Below are 16,924 nucleotides of genomic sequence, written 5' to 3' on the forward strand. Positions count from 1 at the left end.
TCGGGGTCGTTTTATCATCATTATCGAGACATCAATTGTTCCTACAGCCTGTTCTTTACAGTATTATCTCAAATATGTATTAACATTCTACAACACCAAAACAAAAAAAAAAAAATGACTCTTCAGTTCATACAGTCATCTTCAGTGTGAGCTTTTAAGCATTACTCTAAAAGCGCTGTGAGCATCTGATATACAGTGACTCTGAAAAGTATTGACATTGTTTCACTTTTTCCACATTTTGTTATGTTACAGTCTTATTCCAAAATGGATGAAATTTATTTTTCCTCAAAACTCCACACAATACCCCATGATGACAATGTGAAAAAAGTTGTTTTTTTAATTTTGCAAATTTATATATAAAAAAAAAAATTAAAGAATCCACACATAGATAAGTATTCACAGCCTTTGCCATGAAGCTCACAATTGAGCCGTTTCCACTGATCATCCTTGAGATGGTTCTACAGCTTAACTTGGAGTCCACCTGGGGTAAATTCAGTTGAATGGACATGATTTGGAAAGGCACACATCTGTCTACATATAAGGTCCCACAGTTGACAGTGGATGTCAGAGCACAAACCAAGCATGAAGTCAAAGGAATTGTCTGTAGACCTCCGAGACAGGATTGTCTAGAGGCACAAATCTGGGGAAGGGAACAGAAATATCTCTGTTGCTTTGAAGGTCCCAAAGAGCAGTGGCCTCAATCATCTGTAAATGGCAGATGTTCAGATCCCTCAGGACTCTTCCTAAAGCTGGCCACTCATCTAAACTGAGCAATTTGGGGAGAAGGACCTTAGTCAGGGAGGTAACCAGGAACCCAATGATCACCCTGTCAGAGCTCCAGAATTCCTCTGTGGAGAGAGAAGAACCTTCCAGAAGGACAACCATCTCAGCAGCAATCCACCAAGCAGTCCTGTATGGTAGAGTGACCAGACAGAAGCCACTCCTTAGTAAAAAGGCACATGGCAGCCCACCTGGAGTTTGCCAAAATGCACCTGAAGGACTCTCAGACCACGAGAAACAAAATTCTCTGGTCTGATGAGACAAAGATTGAACTCTTTGGTGTGAATTCCAGACATCATGTTTGGAGGAATATGGGCACCATCCCTACAGTGAAGCACGGTAGTGGCAGCATCATGGGGTGGAGACGTTTTTCAGGAGCAAGAACTGGTCAGGATGAGGAAAAGATGAACGCAGCAATGTATAGAGACATCCTGGATGAAAACCTGCTCCTGAGTGCTCTTGACCTCAGACTGGGGCGAATGTTCATCCTTCAGGAGGACGATGACCCTAAGCACACAGCCAAGATATCAAAGGAGTAGCTTCAAGACAGCTCTGTGAATGTCCTTGAGTGGGCCAGCCAGAGACCAGACCTGAATCTGATTGAACATCTCCGGAGAGATCTGAAAATGGCTGTGCACCGACGCTCCCCATCCAACCTGATGGAGCCTGAGAGGTGCTGCAAAGAGGAATGGGCAAAACTACCCAAAGATAGGTGCACCGAGCATGTGGCATCATATTCAAGAAGACTTGAAGCTGAAATTGCTGCCAAAGGTGCATCAACAAAGTATTGAGCAAAGGGTGTGAATACTTATGTAGATGTAATTTCTTAGTTTTTTTTATTTATTTATTTTTAATAAATTAGCAAAAATAACAATAAAAAAACTTTTTCATGTTGTCATTATATGGTGTTGTGAGTAGAATTTTGAAGGAAAAAGATTTTACTCCATTTTAGAAAAAGACTGTAACATAACAAAATGTGGAAAAAGTGAAGCCCCGAGAATAATTTCCAGATGCACGGTATTAAATAATATTAGCTATTTGGTAGCTTTTAAATACCATGAATAGTAAATTAAATAAAATGTAACTAAGTGAATTTTGACATCAATATCATTTTAATTGATCCAACAGGAGCCTTTCTATGTAAATTTTTTCGATAGGTCATTTTTGCGGCCATCTTGGAAAATGGCACTTTGGTGCTTTTACTACCAAAAGCATGATTTTTCCATTATCTGCTCCACTACCACATGAGGTCCATTGCTGAGTGCCCCCAACGGTCATAAGAAAGCAGTGGGTGGTCAAGCATTCTCTGTTCGTGCTCCATTGCTATGGAAGCTTAGCTACTGAGATAAGGTAGATGAGTTCATGGAGGTCTTAAATCCAAACTACAGACTCATGTTCTTGACTGTCTATGCTGAGTGAGGGTCTGTAATTTTTATTTTTTCTGCTTGTATATATGTTACTTTTATTTAACTTATTGTTGTGACAGATGGTCATTCATCCTGAAGACATGAATGCAAAAGAAGAGCTGCTGACCATTTTGCCTTTGAAAGGGCACACGAGAGGCAAAGATATTTTTCAAGTCAGTTGCCCCTCTTCAAACCTGCCGCCATTACAACCAATGGGGCTCCAGCAATGGTTGGACATACTGCTGGGTTCAATGGATTGTGTAAACAATGTGAATCTTTCTTGGATTTCCTGAATTATCACCTGCAAGGGTTGTGTTGGAAGATTTTAAATATGGAAGATGAATTGGATGTGGCTAACAAGATTGCGTGTTCTGTTCGGGCCAGGAGTGTGCAGAGGTGATTATTTTGTGCGCAGCTAGACAAGACAGGTGCAGACCACACAAATCTCCTGCTGCACAAAGACGTTCCATGGCTCAGCCGAGGTAAATTTCTGGAACGGTTTTGTGAAATGTTCCTCAAAATTAAAGAATTTCTCAAACGTTCAAACCATGCTGCATATTCACAGCTAGAAGACAGTTAGTGGCTCTTGGATTTAGCCTTTCTTACTGATGTGACTGACAAGCTCAGTAACCTGAAATCTAAAGCTGTAGGGCAAGGACAAACACATCATCAACAAGATCAGGTCCTTGAACATGTTTAAAAGCAAGTTACACCTGCTATCAAGCAGGTTGCAACACTGTGACCAGTGGAATTTTCCACACATGGACACAGAACTTAAACATCAGGGCAAAGACTGTGTGGAGCTTGAGAGTGCATGCTATGATGATCAAGTGCAGAGCATCTTGTCAGAATTTAACAGGTGCTTTACTGACTTTGTATCCATTGACCCTCTTGTCACTTTTTTTTTCCTCTTTTCCATTTGGGGAAAATATAGATGTGGATTGTGTAATGTCCAAAGTGGCATCACTCTTCAACCTGGATAGCTGTGCTATTGAGAATGAGATCCTCACACTGAAAAATGACACTGAGCTCAAATCAAGAGCAGCACCTGGCATGAATATCCAATTCTGGAATCTAGTGCAGAAAGAGAAATACTCCAGCCTCAGACAAACTGCACAAAATTTGACTGCACTTTTTGGATCAACATATCTGTGTCAGTCTGCCTTTTCATACATGAAAATCATCAAGTCAAAATACAGATCCACCATGACTGATGACCACCTTGCAGCCTGCTTCCGGCTGCACTCAGCTCCTACTGTCCAGACCATGAGAGACTAGCTGCCTCCTCTCAGTGCCAGAAGTCCCACAACTTTTCCAACTTGAATTAGGCATTGGGTCGTTTGCTGTTGTGTTGTTTAGGGGCTACTCCTAGGCCTACTTGTGCTTATTCTTTGCACCACCACGCACATTTACTTCAATAATGTATTATTATTATTATTGTTAAAACTTTATCTTTGCGTGAGAAAACTGTTATTATATTGGTGCACAATAAATTGTGACTAGGCTATGGTGTTCAGTATGGCCTGGTAGATCTCAAAACACTTGCAACTTTAAAAGTAGATCTTGGTTCAAAAAAGGTTGGGCACCCCTGCTACAGACAATGCCATCGTGATGTACAAAGTTAGAAATGAAGTTAATCTTATTTCATGAGTAAGGAGGATGTATAAAACAAATAGGGCCCAATACATCTTCATTACATTACTTAAGTCTTGAATTTACTTCACTTCTGTTAACTTTTATGAATGACTTAAAACTCATTTTCTTTATCAAGGTACAACTTCCTGGAGCAAAAATAGGAAATTGTGCAAAGTCACCCACAGGGCTCATATAAAAGTGAAACAGACATTTTTATGTAAGTTTGAGAACACTTGGAACTAATAAAATAAGACTTGGAGGGAAGTGCAAGTAAACTTTAGAAGCAGCAAGGAGCCAAAGCATTGTTGCGTTTGAGCCGTTATAACTACTAAACCTATTGCTGACTTTCTGCCTGAGGCATTCTGTTAAACAACTACTATGAAAAGGCAATTTCCCAAGCATTTAAATAACTGCAACTGTCATTGCTTCACTTCTTTGAGACCAATACATCTGACCTCAAACTTGCAATATAATTATGATCTCTTCTCACTGGGAATGCAAAAGACCCGTTGGTGCTGGAGCTTATCCTGTAATTCCATAGCGTTAAGCAGATGAGGAATTGCAACTCCCCCTGAACAGGATGACAGTCTGACACAGTTTACTCCCCCAGCCAAGTAGTGCAGCAGATAATTGAAACAATCATGCAAATGGTGATAAAAGCATCAAATTTGGCAGAAATACTCCTTAGACACTCCTCTTTTGAAAAAAACGACTGGCCACTTGACTTTTCAATCGGTGGGCAGGTAGGAGTCAACTGAAGAATTACACAGCGGTCAAAATTAAAAGATGCTCCAATCATATTGAAAAATATTCCACATTATTTGCCTGATGATAAAGATTCCAAAAAGGTATAGTTTGGACTATCAGTGACTGAATTCTATTGAGTTACGGGATAAAAACAGCAAGAATGCTGACAAAGCTCAGTTTCGTTTTGTATAGGGGTCAACAGTTAAGTTGCTCCAATTTTGGTTAAAAGTGATGCAAATAGGATTAATAAATGGAATAGTTTTGACAGTGTTGAATGCTTGGTCTCCAAAGTAAAGGTCAAACAAGGTCTACGTCTATTGGATTCTATGACATGTGACATATGTTACCCTGCAACTTGATAAGTAAGGATGATACATGGTCCAAACTATTCCTTTTTAAAAACCGTTTTAACTCAACTAGTAATTTGCATCACTTTTTACTAAAAATTGGAGCACCTTTAACTTTTGACCCCTGTACAAACCAACACTGACCTCTGTCACTATTCTTGCTGTTTTCATCCCATAACTCCATAGAATTCAGTTACAGACTGTCCAAACCATACCTTTTTGGAATCTTTATGATCAGGCAAATAATGTGGCATAAGTTTCAATATGATTGGAGCATCTTTTAATTTTGACTCCTGTGTAATTCTTCAATTTGATGCTTTTATCACCATTTGCAGGATTCCGCTCTAAATATTCTCTTATCTGCTGCACTAAAGACCAGAACCCACTTACAGTTGGGTGGACTAGAAAAATACAGAGAAAGTGCCTTCTGCAAGGACCAAGAATCAAAGCCATGTGAAAACTCCTTATCCCACAAAGCCATGTTCTCTCTGCACCTTCTTGAACCCTTGGTGGAAGTATGCACTCTGCCAAGTGCTACTCTAATTTATAAATACAATTTTTATTTATTCATTTATTTTACACTGAACCATTTTTATTCGTTAACACCACTTATATAATATTATGTCTGCAGATTAAACTACTGTGAGATTGCTGTGGCACTTTTTGGTACACTTTCACATCCTGAAGTTTTACTTTGAGCCTTTCTGGTCGTTGAACACACTTCAAGCTGAGCGCTTGTTGTGATCACCTGCTTATCCCGCTGTAACCTCGGAGCGGGAACCCGGTAGTTGTTTCTAGGCGGGTCCGTTTCTTTTCTTTTAACAAACTAGAGGAAAGGCGAGCGAGCCGGAGCGCCCCTTGAAGACCGTTAGCCGCCGACACGGACAGACACAGCTGTGGGGAGAAAACTTACCGAGCTCTCGCTGCGTTAAAGTCGCCGGACGGCCTCCCGATGACAAGCTGCCGTAACGACAAATGAACGAGACCCCACAAGAGCAAAATAAACGCACACAGCAGGGAGGCTGCCAGCGCTTCCCGCAGCAAGTACAGGCTGACTTCAGGCTTCCGCTTTGGGTCGCTGCTACAGTCGTTATTCCCGCACTGCTCCCGAGAGCCGTCTTTACCTGGCGCAGGGTAACTGTGCATCCCGAAGGCTTTTATTCTGCGGACAGCAGTGTCGCTCTCCATTTTGGAGTCAGCGGTACATCAGCTGCGCGCGTCGCTCAGGCGTCGCTTTGCAAAACAACGCGAGCGACGGATCGCGTTGAGGGACAAACTTGGCGCCAACGAAACCCAACTACTTATAACAGCTAAAGTTATTTGTAAATTTATAACAGCTAACGCTATTTGTACATTTATAACCACAACTGTAATTATTTTATAGGTGTTTTCAATGGATATTTATCTATATGAAATTACATATTCATATCAGTAGAAAAGATTGTGACGTCTTCACCTCAGTTGAGTCCAAGTGTTTAAAGCTACAGTGTGAAAAATTTGGAGGCGTTTATTATCAAAAATGGAATATAGAATTCATGACCATCTGTTCATGAGTGTTTAATTATCTGCAAAAACTTATGAGTGTGTTTTTATAAGCATAGAAAGAGCCCTTTAATTGTCAAAGGGAGCAGGTCCCCTCATGGAGGCCGCCATATTGCAGCAACACTGTTGATACAGTAGACCAAAAGGGACATATACTTACTCCGTCTTTCACATTTGCCAGTGTGGGTTTAAAACTGAAGAAAAAAAAAAATAAGAGGAATCAGTGGTCCCCTATACACTGTCTAGTGGTTGCTAGTGCAAGCTAAAGGGCTTTCATGCTTCTACTACTCCACACCTCCATGGCTACGCCATTCCTTCGAAGCAGTCATGAACCTTTTGAAGTTCTTCATCGAGGTAAACACACTGGTGGGTGTCAGCATGCAAATCACAGCCAGAACAATAGGAGGCGCACCATTGATAGTGAAAACTGGCCTGCTATCCCATGACATCTATGATCATGAAAGTCGTTGATTGTGAAACCGGAAAAGTGAGAGGACAGAAATGATGTAGTTAGTGGACCAGTCGCAAACAGTGTGGTCTCCATCATCTTGACGTGTAGTTACTGTTTTTAGGAGGTGCACGTCAGAGAGGAGCTCGGAGGGGGTTCACAGTGCTGCAGAGGGCTCTGCATGGCATCAATTGGCCTTAAGAAGTTTGAGAACTCTCATTATTGCTTTTCACAAGAGAAGACAAGAGAGCATGAATTCCTTTTGCCAAAGAAGGGAAAATTTGAAGGGACACAAGGTCATCACAGGTGATAGCATAATTAATTCTACAACTTTACTACTAGATGACACTAAATCTTACACACTGGAGTTTTAATTTCATCTACCCGTTGCCACCTTTCATCCTTCCAATCACATCATTCCATTGCTCTCATTCTCACATTTACTTCATCGTCCACCTAATGACTTTCAATCCCCTTCTCTCCACAGCGTATCTCAACCTCTACAGTTTCACCTCATGCTGCTTACTACTTGCATTACAGATCACAGTGTCATCCGCAAAGATCATCACCCTCAGAGACTCCTGAATTATCTTGTCCATCAACCTGCCCATTTCCATTGCAAAAAAGAAAAAAGCTCAGAACCAAATGTTGGTGCAATCTCATCTTCACTTTAACATCTGCTCATTATGTCTTCACCCTGTTTGTTTGTTTGTTTTCATTTTATTTCATTTATATAGCACCAGCTCAGAACAAAGTTGCCTCAAGGCGTTTTACACAAGTAAGGTCTAACCTTACCAACTCCTAGAGTAAGCACACAGGTGACAGTGGTAAGGAAAAACTCCCTCTGATGATTTGAGGAAGAAACCTCAAACAGACCAGACTCAAAGGAGTGACCCTCTGCTTGGGCCATGCTACTGGCACAATTAACAAAATGAATATACAGGAAATTTTGGAATCAGGCATCAGAAAAATAACAAATACAGTATAATTTGTCAGCATTAAGCAACAAGAAAAACAGAAGAAATACTAAGGTGATTGTTGGCCACTAGCCCTAAACTTCACTAAAAAACCCAGACTTTAAATAAAGTTAAGGCCGTTTGTTTGTTTGTTATGTGAACAGCCTGTAACCCACAATTTTTCATATATTGTTATGAATTTTTACAGAGGATTCATATTCTTATCGGCAAGAACTGAATACATTTTCAAGGTTATAGGTCAAAGTCAGGAAAAATATTGGGAAAAATGGCTATCCTTTAACATTGAACATATTTTCAAAAATTCCTAACTTTCAAAAAAGAAAATATTATAAAAATAATAAAATTTCTTTCATATTTGAGAGCCTTATGTATGATGGTATCCTTTATTAACTAACAAAGTTTGATCCAGATGATAGATTTTGTGGCCATCGAAAACCCCACTAAATGTATATTTTACATTATATTTAGTCAAATGTGCCCCAATCAAAAGATGTGGACTGCCACTCACTATCGCTTCACAAAGTTTGATCCGGATCTGATCCAGATTCTGTGGACATTTGAATTTAATATTGGAAAGCCCATTTGATGTACATTTTGCATTATATCTCAATCAAAAGTGCCTCAATCACTCTCATTTGTGACAAGTAGGTGCAAACTGGCACTCTCAATAAATATACTAAGTCTGATCCACATCTGATCTGTATTTAGCGGATATTTGATTTTAACATTGAAAAGCCCTTTTGATCTATATTTTTTATGATATTTTATCTTATGAAAAGCTACTCCAAACAGGACTTTGACCTTGAAATTTTTTTCCATGGTAAAAAATTGTGGAATTGGAAACTACTTGTAGCAGAGGTGGGATGAAGTCACCATCAAGTCACTCTCAAGTCATGAATCAGCAAGTCCCAAATCAAGTCTCAAGTCATAATGACCACCAGTTGTTTGCAAGCTGACTTGAGATTTGACTTGGGACTTGCTGATTCATGACTTGAGAGTCACTTGACAGTGATTTCGTCCCACCTTTGGAAACTAGTGTTGGCGAAGGCTTGCGCTCTGAGTGTGATGCTCGAGTTTGTTTGTTTGTGAACAGCATGGATCCCACAATTTTTCATATATCATTAAGATTTTTTTTTACTTAAGATTTATATCCTGATAGGCAAGAACTGATTCAATTTTCAAGGTCATAGGCCAGTGGTCAAAGTCAGGAAAAATCTTGGAAAATTTGAAAAATCCCTATCCTTTAGCATTGATTGTGGTTTCAAAAATGTATAACTCTGTCAAAAGTATCAAAAATATCATTGACAGTGTTATGTAGGATGGTATCCTTTATTGACCAATGAAGTTGGGATGTTGTATAAAATGTAAATAAGAACACAATACACAATACAATGATTTGAAAATCCTCTTCAACCTATATTCAATTGAATACACCACAAAGACAAGATGTTTAATCTTCAAATTGATATACTTTGTTGTTTTTGTGCAAATATTTGCTCATTTTGAAATGGATGCCTGCAACACGTTTCTAAAAAGTTGGGACGAGGCAACAAAAGACTGGGAAAGTTGATGAATGCTCAAAGAACATCTAATTGGAAACAGGTGAGTGTCATGATTTGGTATAAAACGAGCATCCCCAAAAGGCTCAGCTGTTCACAAGCAAAGATGGGGTGACGTTCACCACTTTGTGAACAACTGCATGAATAAATAAATAAATAAATAATAATAATAGTCCAACAGTTTAAGAACAATGTTTCTCAACGTTCAATTGCAAGGGATTTAGGGATTCCATCATCTACAGTCCTTAATATAATCAGAAGGTTCAGAAAATAATGTAGAGTTTGGTTGCTTTTATTTTGAAAGGCTTAGCGGAACAAGTATTGTAAGTGTTAGTGTCTAACTTGACTTCTGTGTTGTTTGCCAGCATCCTGATGTGTGTGCGATCAGTAAGCAGCTGAGCCAAGCAGAGCGCAGTCAGCCCGTCGTGTCTCTATCCGAGGCCGGATGGTAAAATCCAACCTCCAGCGGATTCTGAATAGTCATTGCTTTGCTCGTGAAAAAGAAGGAAAACAGCAGACTTTTACTACCATGGCGAATTTAAATAGTGGGATCTGTGAGATGATTGGGAAGTAAGTAAACGATTAGAATTAAATAAATAAATAATGCCTGGTTAGCTAACTGCAACGTGGGGGAGGGGCCGCTAAGATAATTGAGCTAACAGCTAGAGAAAAACAAGTAAATAGCTTGCCTTTATCTTTTTGATTAGCAATACCACCACTGTTGACATGTTGTATTTTATAACGAGCATGGCATAATTTTAATTGGTTGTCATATATAAAAATTAAGTTTTCTTTAGAGACGTATGAGTAACATTAGCTCACGCTAACGTCAGCGACGAATGTACGTCATTGCAGCTAGCTAATTGCGGCAGCGTCAAAGCTTAAATGTTGCCTTTAGTTAATCCTAAAACTAATTTTAACGTCGATGTTTTTTTTTTATATATATAGTTTGACAGTCATATATTTGGTAGTGTAAAACTTAAAATGTTTAATTCTGAAGTGTCGTGCTAACTTGGTCGATTTAAAAACCCAACAGGCGTCATTGCAGACGATTGTTTTACGGTTGACTGGTTGAGTTTATTCTGTACATTTGAGTATCTTTAAAATGAGTAAAAATATACGGAAAGCGAAAACACTTGTTTCTGCTGTGCTGCATTAATATAAGAATGCATTGTGATTTAATAAGTAGTACTTAACAGAACAAGTACTTAACTGTTCCTGTAACAGATGAAATAAATGGCAAATAGTACGTCTGTAACGTTTTCCCATCTGACGCACATATTTAAAGGTCTTTACAATGGTGCTTCACATTCATTCCATGCAGATCGCAAAGGTTAAAAATTACAGAATTAAACCTGGATCATATCAGAGTTGTATGACAGTGCAAGACTTGCAGAATTGTGCGAATTGCTGTCTACATCCAGAATTGCTTCTGGATATTCACAGCTCATAGAAATTAAACGTTAAATTCTCCCCTGAGCCTAAGCCCCAAACAATTTAAGAAAAAAAAATCATTTGCAACTTTGCACCTGCGAGATCTGTTTGGAACCCCTTGTAAACTTATTTATTTGATATTATAAGGATTGCAAAATGTTATGGGCATGAAATTGAGTTCTGTTTACTTCTACATGATTGGTGTTTTATGCTAAACGTCCTCAATCACACAATTTTATGTGTGCATGTAGAAATGGCTCTTACACCAATAATAATTAATAATAAAATTTCATGCCAGTTTTTTTAAGACTTTCATGAACTCCTGTTTGCTCTTTAGGGCATTCTTACACACTCACACTCACTCAGTCATCTTCTACTGCTTAGTCCAATTAAGGGTCGCGGGGGGCTGGAGCCTATCCCAGAAGTCATAGAGCGCGAGGCGGGGTACACCCTGGACAGGACGCCAGTCTCTCACAGGGCCACAAACACATTCACACCCGCACACACACCTACGGACAATTCCACCTAACCTGCATGTCTTTGGATGTGGGAGGAAGCCAGAGCATCCGGAGAGAACCCACGCAAACACGGGGAGAACACGCAAGCTCCACACAGAAAGGCCACAGGTGGGAATCAAACCCATGACCTTTTTGCTGTGAGACAACAGTGCTAACCACTAAGCTACCATGCTGCCTGGCATTCTTATTGTAAAGGTACAATATCATGTCATAAATACATAATTTAGATCTTGAAATATTTTGCCCCTGCATGAGTTTTATGACCGTGTTGTGGTTATAACTTTGTAAGTTTCAGAACAACTGAAGTGATTGTCTTGAAATGTTACAAAAATTGCTCTTGTGTGGTTTGTGCACAATCTACTGGCAGAAGGTATATCTGCAGGTTTTATTATCAGTTGAAAGAATGCGCTGTTGTAATTCCTGCACCAAAGGAGGATTCACAGATTTTCTGAGCATCTTGATTTTGGATGTTAAAAATGGGTGTTATTTTTATGGTAGTAGTAGTAAAGGATGACATGGATCGCAAAAATCACTGATTATATCGTTTTTCAGTTTTGTTTCTTTTTCTTTTCTTTTAAACTAGCTACAGAGACTGAGAATGTTTGTTTGTTTATTTGTAGCAGGCTGTAAATATGTTCATTTGTGTTGTAAAATTGGAGAATTTAACATGGGCCTCTGAGGGGAGTGACTCACTTTTGGAGCCAGACTCACTCAGGAGGTTGGGGCTCGACCACAATGTGTGTTGTGCTTCACAGGCTGTCTCTAGCAGAGCACAAGGTACAGAGAGTGTGTTTTTAACATGTTCTGTTCACGTGAACATGCAGCTTTTTTTTTCCAGTTGTCACAGTTCGATTTCACTGACATCTGGTTCAAGGTTTTGTCATATTTTAAAAAGTCATCATGACAAATCTACATTTCAAACTATTATGTAAATTTTGCAATGAATCCACATTTTATATGCATACCTGACTGTGGAAGGGTGGTCCATGCAGATAAGTTATGAGTTTCACCACGAGTAGCAGTGAAATCTGTAATAACATTAATATAAAAATGGAATGACAGTGGCATGCTATGAAAAACAAGCTTCCTTTTGTGTTGAATCACTGAAACATTTTTTGTTTTTTGACAGGTGCTTTCTGGGTTGTGTTTATGCCTCCACTTAGTGAAGTTGGTGGGAGATTATATTTTCACATCGTCCAGGTTTCATGTATGCATAATAACTAAAGAATGCCTCCAGTGATTAAAAAGGATCAGAAATGGCTGCCACCAGTTACACAATATAAACACAAAGGATGCCTTCTTAATTTTTGTTTCCATGCAATAATGAGAAAATGCCTTATTTGATTGAAGCCATTTCTTGGTCTACTGGGGGAGGTGAAAAGAAGTATCCTTTTGGAAATGTGATCAATATCACCTGTTAATAAACCATACACCAACTTAATTTCCGAGCGGGGACTGACGGCATGTTTTGCATAGTTTTTGGTAATATATGCTGTACATACATACTCCTGTCAGTCACATGAGGGTTTTTTTGGTCTATTATTCAGCCTGTCCCTGCACTGTAGTAGTACCCGCGGTCCGGGGCCTCTGTGGTGCTCCTGATGCCCCTCTCCCACCCCTGAAGATCCCAGGTGGGCGAGGGAATGGCACACGGGATCACACTCCTTCAGCTCAGCCGCTCTACTCAGTGAGTAGGAACAAACACACACAAACACAGCCTCATTAATAAACTGTAGCCGCAACAGCTACATAACGAGGGTAAGGGATTACTGTCAGAGTTGAGCAGCACTTTTTGTTCCACTGAAACCACTTCCTGTCAGGGGAAAGCATCAGAATAGTTTACATAGAAGAGAAAGGAATGCATGTAGCATCTTGTTTGGCACTCCACACTGTACTAGATGACATTCTCTAAGAGGTGAGGGTACATGTGAGTGCATCAAAATGCCCCTGTGTTATTTTAACATCCCCAATTCTCTACGTTGGCCAGAAGTGATGCAAACTTGCAGCAGTATGAGTAAATAAATAAAAGGGAGCGCTTAAACAGTCATTTAAAATTGGCTATGATCCAGTATGAAAGTATTTCTAAATTGTGAACTAAATGTAAATTTTGAACCAGTAATACTGGTTCAGGTGGTACATGGCCCACCAAGTCTGATATGCAGTCATTTTGTCTGTGGCCCATTTGAAAATGTGTGAAATGTTGGTTTAAATCAGGTACTATTTCCTTACCGAAATACTATGTGGAAAAGTCCCGCAAGAAACATTCAGCTACTTATTACCTCAGGTTGTAGTATACAAGTCTCTTACAAAACAATCCAATATGCATGAATCAGAGACTTACAAATGAGAGCTCCAGATACATTTACTGTTTAAAAAAAAAAAAAACTTTTAACTTTGTTTTTAAACTTCATTGTACATGACGAACACAATACTGACCCAGTTGACGCCTTCTGCTGCGATTGTCACCTGTTTGATTTCTATGTTGTCTGCAGGACCGAAGGTTGACTGTAACGGAGGAGCCAGCAGGGAACGGTCGCCCTGGAATACTCCACTTCCAAAGCTATCCCACAGTTTCAAAGACAATTCAGTGGGATGCTGTGATAAGCAACAGTGCACTCTATGTGGAGATTCCTCTTGGCCCTCTTCCTGAAGGCAGTAAGGAGAGGTAAGTGCAGCTTGACAACAACACCCCGAGCACAATAAATGGTAAATGGACTGCATTTATATAGCATTTTCCATCTGCATCAGACGCTCAAAGCGCTTTACAAATAATGCCTCACATTCACCCCGATGTCAGGGTGCTGCCGGCAATAGGGATTAAAGACCTTGCCCAAGGGCCTTTAGTGTTTTTTTTTGTTTGTTTTTTTCCACTCAGGCTGGGATTTGAACCGAGATCTTCTGGTTTCAAGCCCAACACCTTAACCACTAGACCATCACCTCCCCCACAATAAGAGTGTTGTGGGGGTCTTGGTCTTTATGACTGGATAATGATTAAAATGATAATCTTGATTTTAAAATTCCATTTTCAGACAATATGTAAACATAAAGTTGTAGTATCATATTTCCTCAATTAAATGCCTGGCCTGATTTAATGGCCAAGTCAAAAGTTTGAAAAAAAACAAAAAAAAACACCTGCCTTATAAGCGCCAGTGTCACAGACCAAACAGTCCACCCCTAAAAATCAGTCTGCCTTTTGCATCTGCATATGCATCATTTCGGACCACACCAGCTCGTCTTACACGGAGTCTCTTCACCCAAAGCAATCAAATGGATTAATGTGATTATTAACCATCAGATGATGAAGGTAAAACCTCTTAAATCATTCTAAAGTCAGTTTTAAGCAGAAATGAGGCCACTTTAACCAGAAACAAGACGAACTTCTGTGACGCTTTGAAATGTCCGACACGTAGTGAACGCATCAGCTAGCAGCTTATTTAGCTGTGGGGCTCTGATCGCTTCCACCGCCTTTTATGATGAAATAATGTTGAATTTATGTGGAAATTATTGTTGTACAAAAGCTTCAGATATCTGTCGCTGAGATAGATGACTGGAGTGCAGTTTGAAGCAGAAACGAGGTGCTAATCCGTGAACCGCATCATCAGGGAGGACCAGTTTTTAGAGGGACCATTCGGTCTGCTTCTACAACTCCATAACTCCATGGCCACACAAAGTCAACATGGGTGTAACCCTTTTGAAATGGTCCCCCCCCTTTTTTTTCTGGACCAATTTGTCCCTCAACAAGCTACACTTCTTTATACAATCATCAGCCTCCAAACCAATGTTATATGCAGTTTTACTTTATGAAGTTCAGGTAATTTGAGTGTCTTTGTAGTTTTTCAGCTCTGTGTTGTAAAGTTGGTCATATTTGCGGACCCTTCTGCCAAATGTCTGTTTGATCTATGATTGAAATGTAATCTGCATGTGCACTGGAAAAACTTTTAAATATGATGGGAAAGAGTGGAACTGGAATAATGTCCAGTCACAGCCCTTGTGGTCTCTGTTGTTTCGAGGTGTACTTTAAATTTTTGGGAGGTACACGTCGGGCTGCCTAGAGGAGCTCAGAGAGGGCGCGCAGCCATGCTGAGGGTTCTGATCTAAAGTGGTTGTCTTTGGTTCACCACACCCAGGGATACGTGTTAAGTTTAACACCATATTACAGTGCAAGCAGCATTTTGTTAATAATCACTGGCCAAGAATGAAGGCCTGCCTTGTTTAGGCGCTGAGTCTGAGCACGATTTGAAAAAAATAAACGCCCGGGCGTTTAATCGAGGCAGTACGGTAGGTCGTTTGTGTCTGAAGCTACACTGTTCTCCCTTCAGTTTCATGGCTCTCCTGGAGTATGCTGAAGAACATCTGAAAGTCATTAGCGTGTTTGTCTGCTTTTACAAGAACAGAGATGATCGCAGTAAGTACCAAAAGTCAAGCCTTCTCTTTCCATTTTAAAGACAACTTTTATAGTATGGAACTATTTTTGCCAACATGTTCTGACTCGTCCCCTTGCAGCTAAACTGGTGCGCACATTCAGTTTCCTGGGCTTTGAGATTGTGAAACCGGGCCACGCCCTTCTCCCACCACGACCCGATGTTCTCTTCATGGCTTATGATTTCGACAGGGACTCCTCCGATGAGGAGTAGCGGCACAGACATCCTCACAGGCCCTGCTTGCTTCCCCTTTTCCCGTTGTGCATTGATCCGTCTCACCCCAGCACACTGCCGTCTCTGTTTAACTCTCAGTAGTTACTGTTCTCCATTCAAGTATTCACTCTCCTCGCTTTTCTTTGTGTTCAAGCAAATACAATTATCAACCACTTGCTGTTGTGCTGTTTTTTTTTTTGTTTGTTTTTGAAAGATTGAGGAGGGAATTTTTGTCTGACTTTACAATCATGCGGCTTATAGCTATAACTTCAGTTGGTTCTAAGTTCCTGTTCACCTCAAATCTTTTCGTCCTCTAATAAGTGGAGCATTTTTTTTCTTCATTTATAGAATTTATTAAAAAAAAAAGGTTACCAGGTTTACACTCAGGTACTCCACCTTTCCTTTGATTGGCTGAGCACTTCAATCCCATACTTGAGTTGGATGTATATTAGTGGGACCACTTTTGTTTTGTAACCATGTTATTTTTGAGCAACATGCCCAGTACTGGGTATTTGATAGGTGATTCATACGTGTTTTGGAGAGACGGAATAAAAAGGTGAATGTTTAACACAGCATGTCGGTATCAAGTGAATAATCCAAAGTTCTTTTGCTGATACCTTATATTACAGGTTTAGGTGGTGGGGTGCGCTGATTGTTTTTTGGATCCCCCTCCCAATGCCTGTTTTGAATAAGCATTCCTTTTTTCTTGTCCTCCCCTTCATTGTAGCATTGCGTTTGTTGTTGACCTGCATAGTGGTACCTGTTGTGCTCCTGTAATAATAAAACAAACATTGTCTCAAAATAGTGTTTTCCTTTAAATCAACTATAGTCTTTTCCTTATGGGTATAAAACCCAAATGTCAGTACTTCAGTGTGAACAAAGAAATAGGGCAACAAG

The 16,924-nt window shown here is 39.9% G+C and overlaps 2 protein-coding genes across 2 annotated transcripts in view; one reads left to right on the forward strand and one right to left on the reverse strand.

Moving 5' to 3' along the window:
- LOC117529205 (endoplasmic reticulum metallopeptidase 1) overlaps positions 1-6,103 on the reverse strand; it is a 31,876-nt gene extending 25,773 nt beyond the window's left edge. Inside the window, exon 1 of the mRNA XM_034191920.1 lies at positions 5,829-6,103. Coding sequence (XP_034047811.1) covers positions 5,829-6,103 — 275 coding nt within the window. The remainder of the gene's footprint in view (positions 1-5,828) is intronic.
- Positions 6,104-9,803: 3,700 nt separating this feature from the next.
- oaz1b (ornithine decarboxylase antizyme 1b) lies at positions 9,804-16,825 on the forward strand. Its single transcript, XM_034191921.1, is given in 6 exon segments — positions 9,804-10,011; positions 12,941-12,992; positions 12,994-13,080; positions 13,886-14,058; positions 15,713-15,798; positions 15,897-16,825. Coding segments are annotated over 6 exon segments (654 nt in total). The 5' UTR covers positions 9,804-9,886; the 3' UTR covers positions 16,028-16,825.
- Positions 16,826-16,924: the final 99 nt, after the last annotated feature.

Source organism: Thalassophryne amazonica, chromosome 17, assembly GCF_902500255.1.
Source record: "Thalassophryne amazonica chromosome 17, fThaAma1.1, whole genome shotgun sequence".
Taxonomy (NCBI): domain Eukaryota; kingdom Metazoa; phylum Chordata; class Actinopteri; order Batrachoidiformes; family Batrachoididae; genus Thalassophryne; species Thalassophryne amazonica.